The sequence below is a fragment of the Rhineura floridana genome, chromosome 11 (genome assembly GCF_030035675.1).
Source record: "Rhineura floridana isolate rRhiFlo1 chromosome 11, rRhiFlo1.hap2, whole genome shotgun sequence".
Classification (NCBI taxonomy): domain Eukaryota; kingdom Metazoa; phylum Chordata; class Lepidosauria; order Squamata; family Rhineuridae; genus Rhineura; species Rhineura floridana.
Window position 1 is genome coordinate 38,130,285 of NC_084490.1, and position 9,985 is coordinate 38,140,269.

Here is a 9,985-nt window from a genome sequence, read left to right on the forward strand (position 1 = left end):
TCAGAGGCTTGTTCTGCTGAATGTAGTTCAGGAAAGGTGTCCTGCTTGGCTCAGGAGACAGTCCCACGAATAGAGCTGCCCCACCAAGAGGTGACATAAAGAAGCCTCGGTTTACCACTTTTATTGTTGCACACCTGAAGATCAGGAGGCACATCTGTGCGTTCCCCAAGCGAACAGGGGAGGACGCCATCAGGAGGAATACCTCTACAGAACAAGGTGAGGAAAGAAAAAGGGGGGGGAGGGAGACTGCAAGGTAATGCAGCTTCCAAGTGAGTAGTGGTAAGACAGGCACAGACACCAATCCCTACTAGAGGTGGACCAAGTTCCTCTGCATCAGCTGCCTTCACAGGACCCCTAAATACACTGCTGTTCAAAGGCATCCCTGTCACCAAGGCAACACAAAGCACCAAGTATGAATTCAGAGGAGCCTTTGGGCTGTAAACCTTTTAACACAAGCCACATTAAGTCCAAATGGGATTTCTTCCCCATCTATAGGACTGCAGCCTAAATTACCTGTAGACGGCCAAGATCCTCCCTTACAGTTATAAGGCCTACCAACTACCATTATCCAAGTCTTGTCTTGAATTAGTGTTACAATCTATCCTGAACCTTCAGGATGAGTAAAGAAAGCCCAGTCTAAGGGCATTATTCATATCACTTACACCCTGCTCTTTAGCCACAAAGACTCCCAGAGTAACTTACAAATCAAAAGGTGACAATGTCTGCCCTCAGGTGTATGAACTACAAGATAGAACACAGAAATGAAAAAGACTGGGAAGGAAGAAGACAAGCAAAGTTGGGCAACAAATTCTTAATATTTACAGTGTTCTTACAATGACCATCTTCTATGGAAACAAGTTACTTACAGCACAAAAAAAACAGCCATGGGGGCCTCTGAACAATAACTTGGTGACCCAGCCTTTCCAAAAGCAGCTGTAACACAGCCAGAAATTGTTGACCTTTCAGGGTTGTATCAAAATTCTACTGAGTAGACTTATCAATTAGATGATTAATAGACCTGAATTTTCAATTTCCATTAATTTCAACGGACCTACTCAGAGGATGACTTACATTGGGTACAACCCACAGTGGGCCATCTGGGGCCTAGCTGGAATCTGTTGACTTGTCACTCTAATCACAGCAGCTAGGCTCACGAGATCCTGGTTGATACCACCACACCCACACACCGGAGTAGGTGGTTCTCCTGCTCTTCCTAATAGGCAAGTTGTGTTCAAGTTATTGGGGGGGGGGGAGAAGACAGTTCAGACAAGCTGGTGAGTGTAACAAGTAGAGATGACTCTTTCCAGTTCTATCCTTTTTTTACTTTCAATCATTTTTGCTTCGCCATCATTTCTGAAGACTAGAAAGCACTTAGAAATAATAGCCTTGGGCCAGGCATTACATCATTCTTCCACTGAGATACTGTAACAAGGAAATTGAATAGGCATTGAGCTTCCTTTCTGCTTTCTGAATATGCAGAGAACAGGAAGCATGCCTGGATGGAGTGAATTGTACATATTTCTTATCCAAAATCCTTGCAGTGCACACTAGGACAGGGCACCAAACATCGATGGCTGAAAGAAGTGGGTAGCAGGAAGAGTTCAGACGGCTGAACCTCAAGGGATGATTAATTTCACTGTAGACAGAACAGCACTCAGTATTTTTTCATAGCTCAAGGGCACACAAGAAAGCACAGAACAGATTCCCAGCAGCAGGACTATAATTCTGTGTAATGCTGCTATGTGTGCAAGCAGCACAGGAGTAAAACAATCCATGCACAACAAAAATAGCTTCTTCAAATGGCATGTGCAATCACACACACAACAACACCCCAAATAAACTATGTAAGAAGGCAAATGCTGAAATGCAAATGTTAATCCACCAGTGCTAGAAAGACCCCTTTCTTATCATAGCCTTGGACGCACAGCCTTGTTAATTCAGTTTTGCTTTCGCTGGCATGTTTATTACTAAATTTATATCCCACCCTTGTTCCTTGGAGGCCAGGTTACACCACTCCAAATACCACATGGGCATACATGGACTTAATAGTATAATATGCACTGCAAACAGAACCACAGTTATTCTAACTGAGCAAAGTAGCTCACAAATTTACACAGATATAAGTTTAGTGAGCTACACTTCCAAATGCATAAAGCATTTGGTATTTCAAAAACTTCTGGAAGAACGGAACTGCAGTTGCACCTCTACTAGAGGGATTTTCAATTTAATTGCTTGTGTTTTTAAAAGAGACGACTCCAAAGTCTTTTCTGCACAGCATTTATATCAGCTGAATGGAAGTTGTAAAGCATGCCAAAGATGTCCCCATCTTCTGCTAAATCCTCCATCTTGTTCGCATTTGCTTTACAAAGCAAGGTGTCAGCAATCATTAATGGAGGAAAAATTCCTTATCTCCTTTCTCTCCACTTCTCAGGCAGCACTTGAGGGGGAGGTGGGGGTCATCAATCTTCACATAAGTAAAGGAACACCAACTCGCCCTTGAACAAATGGGGAAAAGAACAGGCTGTGGGTGATAAGGAACCGCCACATGAAAATCTTGGCATTTCCTTGTGGGGATAAAGAAAGCTCAGGACTCATAGCCAGGCCTTTCACAAGAGGTTTTTTTTTGGGGGGGGTTGTTTTTGCAAAGAGAGTTCTGTTCCACTGGCTTTGCCAAAAGATGTCACAGATCTAGAAGCAAGGACGGGGAACTTGCTGTCCAGCAACATCTTGCAGGGCCACAAGAGCTACAGGAGATAGGGAAAAATAAAACGTATAGAAATTAGGCTGGATGTTGTAGCCATGAGACCAGCTTGTAGCCCGATTTTCAAGATGAAGATTGCAGGCTGAGCAAATCCCTCCCAGGTGCCACAGATAACAGATTATGCAACTAGGATTCTGGAAAAAAAGGAGCAATGGCTGGTCACCAATTCTGAGAAATTAAAGCCTGGCTTGTAACCTAGATCATGTACCAGATCTTTGAAAGACTTCATTTAGATTACATTTTCCCCATCTTGCTCCAAGGAGTACACATCATTGTACATGTGTGCTGCCCATTGATTTTATCCTCACAAGCATTCTGTGAGGTACGTTAGTCAGAGAGGATGGCTAGCTCAAAGTCATTCAGTGATCTTCACTGGCTGTGTTGCAATTTGAACCTGGGTTTCCCCACTCATAGTCAACAGAATAAAGAATCCACCAACCTAGCAGCACCGCTGTAATTCCTAACTGTTCTCTAAGATAGGTCAGCTTTACTATCCCCATATTGTAGATGGGGAACTGAGCCAACTAGTTTGTACCTTGCAGGTGTCCAAGGCCACCTAGAGGTGTGGGGCAGAGGCAAGATTCCAGCTGTTTCATAGATCAGTCTTAGCTATTATGGACTGAATTTCAATGGATACAGTAGTCAGTTGTAGCCAGCATATATTTATGGATTCATCTTTGCACTAGTGTAGCAGAGATTAGTCTCAAATTGCCCTTATCATTCAAATTTTGTTGTTCTCTGGGTATGCCTCTGCGTTCAGTCACACTGGGAGGGGGGAAGGAGTGCATTATACTATTGAGCTTTATTGAAAACCATATGCCAAAAGCCCTTAACATAATCTCAAAAGAGCTCACAGTACTACAAAACAATCAATTTAAAGGAATAAGATATATTATTTATTACATGTACTTATTGCTTGATACATAAAATTCCTCAAACACACTAACAGAGGCTGGAAAGAGACTGAGAGAATGTGGGAGGTACCTCCTAGTCCAGACTTTTCTTTTCTTTTAAGGATTCTACCTCCTAGTGCTGGGGTTGGGAGCCTGTTGTGGGACCCAACTCCCTTCAGCCACAGTCAACATGACCAAGGGACAGGGATGATAGATGAGTCAAGAAACCTTTGGAGCGCTACAGGTTCCCCACCCCAGGCCTAGAGGATGAAGAGAGCACTCAGAATCTGGGCCACAGGATGGCAACAAAGTAGGAAGAATGGGATTTCTGAGGATGCTTTGGGATAGTTCAAAGCAAATCACCTCTATCTTTCCTATATCGACCTGTTGCTGCAGCAGCTTTTAGCTTCAAACTAGTGGTGGCAGCAATTGAAGCCTTTTCAGTTTGAAAAACGTCCTATTTTGAGCCAGACAGCTTTGAATTCAGGTTGACTTCAAGATGGTTCCAAGTCCACTCAGGAGCATTATTTCCGAATGGGGAACATTGGATTTTTAGTTGTCTGCCTCTATCTCCCCTCTAAAAAACATTTTTAAATGGGTTTCAAAGCAAACTGAAGAGAGTTCAATCATTACTGCTTCCAAAATAAGCCCAAAAGCATTTAGATAATGAAACACACAGCTATTAATGTGAACATGATATTAGTATTAAATAGGGAAGTTATCTGAAGTCTTTGGATCCTGAAACATTACAAAATTAAGAGTCTGAGACAACTACCAATTGTACAGTAAACTTTAGAGGAGGTAAGAATAGAATTGATAAGCTGTCTGATAAGCCAAGCCAATATTTACAGAAAAGACTAATTTAAATGTTCTCTTTAAGTTAGATGGCAGAGTGGAAGCCTTAACTTTTATTTTATTTTTAAATATTGAAGGCAGTACATTTACATTTTTATGATGCATTTCTGAATGAAGCCAGTGCAACGCAGCTTTCAATTAAAAAAACCACTGCAATGCCACTGTAAAACAGTGTACCTTAAGTCTAATTCTGACAGATTATCAAGGAGGATACCAGAGTCAATGGCACTGATAGGAGCAGAATTTACAGGGTCGTATTCCATCTGCCCCCTTCTCCAATATAAGCCATCCAGAGAACTGTTTCCGTTCAATAACCAGGCCTGAAGCCAGACTATAAATAGCCAAATAACCAGCAGCATCCAAGACCATCCAGTTGCGAGACTATCATCCATTCCAACACTTAACCCAAACATGGCAAATTGGAGACTGGACAGTAAATATCCAATGCCATGGGAGCAAACTTTGGCTTTTTTTAGGAATAGGATCAATAACACCACTTTAAAGATATCAAGAACCGCTTTCTCCCTCAAAAAAGCATTAGTCACCTCCAATGTCCAGACACCCAGTCAGGATGGGCAAGGATCAAGTAGATAGGTGGTAGGCCAAGCAGCTTGCCCACGTTTTGTCCCCCTGAACAGTTGCTACCAATTCCTGTAGACCCATATTTCCAAGTACTGCTGGAACTTTTGCAAATTACTGTGGTAGCATGGTAAACCTATAGATTTGAGCTTGGATTCGAGCCCAAAGTGTCCATGGACTCATTGCATAACCTTGGGCACCCGAATTTGGTGCTAGAGTGGAAAAATGTTGAGGGGAGACACACAAGATATGGTGGCAAATATTTTGCATTACACATGACAAATAAATTAATTATTCCAGTTGAAACTGCTATGAAAGCCAACAGCAAAATAAAAGCAACCTGGGATAGGAGAGATTTCTGCTCCAGAGGTGTTCGGAATACACCCTAAGAAGTGACCAAGTGACCCTAAGATACTTAGGGCACACATGGGGATGCAGTCAACAACTGGGAATGTGGGGATGAAGACAGTCAAGGAGCAGGGTATAGAGTCAAGAAAATGCACATATGTTGGATTTCTTCCCTGGCATGGAACTTTGGCTTATTTGTTTCGGTAACATGGAGCTTAGGAAACAATTACCACCTGAATTAGTTTCCAAAATAGTTGCCATGCTGGCTCAACTATGCTGAGCTGTGTGCAAACACTCTTATCCGAAATAGCAACAGGAACTTGGCACCTTTAAGTAACCCACCTTGAGATGTTTATCTGTATACAGGGCAATCCTATGCATGTTTACTCAGATGTAATCCCACCAACCTCAGCAGGCTAATTCACTACTAAATGGGTTTAGAATTGCAGTCTAATGTGCTCTCTTCTTTTTTTTTGTAGGAACTCAGACAGCTTACTTTGGACCACACACCACTTCAACTCAGTGGGACTTACCACCCCACCAAATAGGATGCGACAAAGTACTATAAGCACAGGTAAAATCAAATTATACATCCAATATCTGTTATTTTAGCTTCCCTCCCACCCACACCTCATAGAGCAGTGATTCTTAACCTTTTCCACTGCCAGCACCCCTTGGATTTCCAAAATATGCTCTCGCACTCCCTGAAAAAATACCGTTTATTTTTTATTTTATTTTAATGTGCGCTTTAGCCTAAATTAGCTAAGATGACAGTTTTCCAAAATCTTTGGTTGGGCCTCGCACTCCCAGAAAAAATGTCTCGCACCCCCGGGGATGCGTGCACCCCAGGTTAAGAACCAATGCCCTAGAGACTAAGGAGGACGGTTTCCTTTGGGAATCCAGAGCTCAAGTAGGGCGGGCCTGGCAAAGGCGGGAATATAAAGGACGAAAGATAAGGACCCGCCGCCTCCCTCCCACCCAAAAAGGCAGAGCAGGAGCTCCACTTCTCGCGATACGCGTTGCCGCCACCCTGGAGCTATGCCCCCCTCGTCGGAATGCACGTAGCCACGCCTCCCTCGCTGCACCTCCGCCGCCGCCATACACGCATCCTTCTCAGCCACCATTCTCTTCCACATCCTGCCACCCTTCGCTCCCTCACCGCCTTCTCCGCTCACGACTTCGGTCGCCCCACACCACCAAAACATGCCTTTTTACTTGGGGGGGGGACACGTGCACGCACACGCAAAAAAGCATTCACCTCCCACCACCACCCCTTTTTTAAAATGTATCCTCCACTTCCACCATTTTTTACTCCCATTTACACGAGTCCAAGCCGATGGAACACGAATACCCCTCCTCCTGCCTCCCAAGGCCTTCTCTTGCAAATAGAAAAGAATGAAAAAAGAGCTGCCTATTAAGGAGAATAAAGCAAGGACGCTCCCTCACAAACTAAAGACTCCCGAACGTATTGCAAAGACCACAATCGGAGCTGAACGGCGAGGGGAAAAATATAACGACAATGCAATTTGCTCCTCGTTCCGTTGCAAGGTTCCTCCACCTCAGCCCTGTTTTTCTCCCCATGGACCCGCCTGCCACCAGGAGCTTCTCTAGGATTCCTTTTTTTCCCCAGACCCTGCGGCCACCGTCGCCTCAACCCTTCCCCAGCATTCCTCTCACCTTGGCCATCCTTGTTGTTGCCAGCCGGGGCGGGCTCGACCTTAACGCACTCCTTGCAGACGGTGTGGAGGCAAGGCAAAAGGCGCGGGTCCCGCTCGGACCGCAGCCGCTCACGGCACACGCCGCATTTCTCCAGCAGGTCGATGCCTTCCACGTTGAGGGGGGCGGTGGCGGCGGCGGAGGAGGAGCGCTGCTTGTCCCCAGCGGCGCCGCCTCCACCACCGCCAGCTTCCGCCGGAGCAGGGGCCGTCGCCGTCGCAGGGGCCGACATTGCCGCCACTGCACCGACCAGTCGCTCGCGCGCACGCAGAAACTGGGCCTCGTGGGGCTGGGACCGCCGGCAGCCTGGTAGGGAATGCTCTCGCCACCAGCTGGGGCCGGCCGCCTGCCTACGAGTCGCACGCGCCGCGAGGCTGCCCAAATGTTGCGAGACCAAGAGAAAGACAAGGGAAGCGGCGCGCGCAGCGAACACACACACACGCACAAGTCTGCTTCGGTCACCGCTCACTTGCCAGCTCCCTCCTCCCTAAGCACCACCCACTCAGCCAAAGGGACGATGGGTAATTTTCGGAAAAAGAAAAAAGGGAGGGAAAGGAAGAAGGTATAAAGCTTTGCGCGCGCCTTCCAGTCTTTTATGAGGCGGATATAGCCTTCCTCCGAGCCAATCAGCATCTCCGGAGAGGACGTCGGCATTATCCAACGACATTCAATCCAGCCAACCAGTAAAATCCCGGCTACTGTTTAAGGACGGACCGTCCCCAAAGAACTAGGGAGGAAATAAACAGTTATCCAATCAAACTCCGGGACGCTCCAACAGGTCGCCCAATCCGCTGTATTGGATTTGGAAGGAAGGCGAATAAATCAAGATCGGAAAAAACTATAAACTCAGGGCCCGTCGTTTGCTCGCGGGCCAGGATAGACGAAAGAAGATTAAAGAGTTTGAAAGCATAACAACCTTGAATTCACCCGGAGGGAAGGGGAAGAGTTTTGGATTGACGAGGAAAGAGCCTGTAAAGGCCTTAAATTGTGAGGAAACCTGCATAGAATCATCCAGTCTTTTTTGTTCGCTGTTTTACACCGCTGCTTACGCTAATCCCTTTTATCCTCCATGTTGAAACCCGAACAGAGGCTTCCCTGTAAGCATTAAATTGCTGAAGCAAAGCATACGGGTCAGGAATCAGATATTCTGAATTACCAACTCTTTCATAAGGAAATAAGAAATGACTGAAGTGGTACTGATCATCCTTATCCCCGTATTCACAACCCAATGAACTCTAGAATTAAGTTCCCAGAACAATGAGGAATAACTCCGGATTCACAGCTCTCCCATAAACCACAAGTCAGTCCCTCCCTGTCGCCCACCACAACTTAACATACAATAACTTAATGCTGCATAGATGACTGAGGAGTAATGCTGCACACATCTCATTCCTATACAGAGAGCTTGAAACAAGTAATAAAATGGAGCACCTTAAGGCATAAACTTTTAGATTAAAGCCCGCTGTTGTCAAATAATTATTTATTGTTAAATTTATATCCCATCCTTCCAAAGGAGCCCAGGGCAGCAAACAAAACAATCCAACAGCAACAAAACGAAAAGCATTCTAAAAACAGTTTAAAAACACTCTAAAACAGTTAGTTTAAAAACATTCTAAATCTAGATAGCACTTCATGCAACTAATTATGAGGTCTCTGGTGACTATGAAATGTTTATACATTTGTGTGTCACAAAATTCCTTTCTTATTTTGGAATTTGTCACTTCAGCTATTTTTTGTGGGTACTATGCATACATCAATTGATCCATCTAGGTTCAAAGTTTAGGTGGCCATTTATGCATCATCACAAGAGAATACAGATTTGTATCAAATTTGCATGTGCTGATTTATACATATAGATGGAAATTTAGAAATAATAATTATAAATAAGAATACCTTTCATCATAGTACTGAACATTGTGATCAAGTGATCTGTGTGCCTGCTCAGTCAGCTCTTGATAGGCAACTTCAAGCCTTCTGCTCACCCTTTCCTTGTGGTTCTTATCTTTAAATGACTTGGCCTGGACTGTCCTTCCAATAAAGGATCCCTTCAAATTTTTATTCATTTAGTTCATTAGGAGTGTACATGATTTCCCCTGCCTCCATTTTATCATCATAACAACGCTGGAAGGTAGGTTAAGCTGACAAATAAAGACTGGCCCAGTCACTCTGTAAACTTCATGGCTGAGTGGGGCTTTGAACAAGGTCCTACACTAGACACTGTACTGATGAAGGGTCTCTAATAGCCCTTCACATAGAAGACCATCCTCTGTAAAGTAGAACACCTGGCCATCCTATTCTAGGTTTAGTTATCAAAGACACATCATGGAAGTCTCAGCAATTCTTCCTCAGTTATTCATCTCTTTTCCCAAAATCCAAGTTTGAGCCTTTCTCTGAAGTCATGTAACAGCTATCTATTTTTGCAGGCAGGTTTATACTTTAAGAGGATCAAAGCATCTGTGTTTAATTCAGACATCATAAAATACCACTGTTGCTGCATCTCATTCCCAAGGCATTACTCTTCTAAATTCAGGAAGGCTGTAGTCCTTTGCTCACTTACCTGGGAATAAGCTCCACTGAAGTAAATGGGACATACTTCTGAGTAGACATGCAAAGAATTATGCTGTAATAACTGGAGTGACACACCACCACCACCCCCAGTGACTCTGAAGTCAATCTTTCCTTATGCATTAATATGTTTGAAAGGCTCCATAAAAGTCTGCCATCACTAAATTACAAATTAGGGATGTTATGTTTTATTTATTACATTTATTCCCTGCTTTCGTTTCAGGAAGCTCAGGACGATTAACATAATGTATTCTATTTTATCAACCCT

The 9,985-nt window shown here is 44.3% G+C and overlaps 1 protein-coding gene across 2 annotated transcripts in view; it reads right to left on the bottom strand.

Moving 5' to 3' along the window:
- TRIM28 (tripartite motif containing 28) overlaps window positions 1–7,716 on the bottom strand; it is a 34,938-nt gene extending 27,222 nt beyond the window's left edge. The window contains exon 1 of one of the 2 annotated variants that reach the window (XM_061590098.1): window positions 7,114–7,716. In XM_061590098.1, coding sequence (XP_061446082.1) covers window positions 7,114–7,384 — 271 coding nt within the window. In that variant the 5' untranslated portion in view covers window positions 7,385–7,716. The remainder of the gene's footprint in view (window positions 1–7,113) is intronic. The other variant, XM_061590099.1, reaches the window with a different exon arrangement.
- Window positions 7,717–9,985: the final 2,269 nt, after the last annotated feature.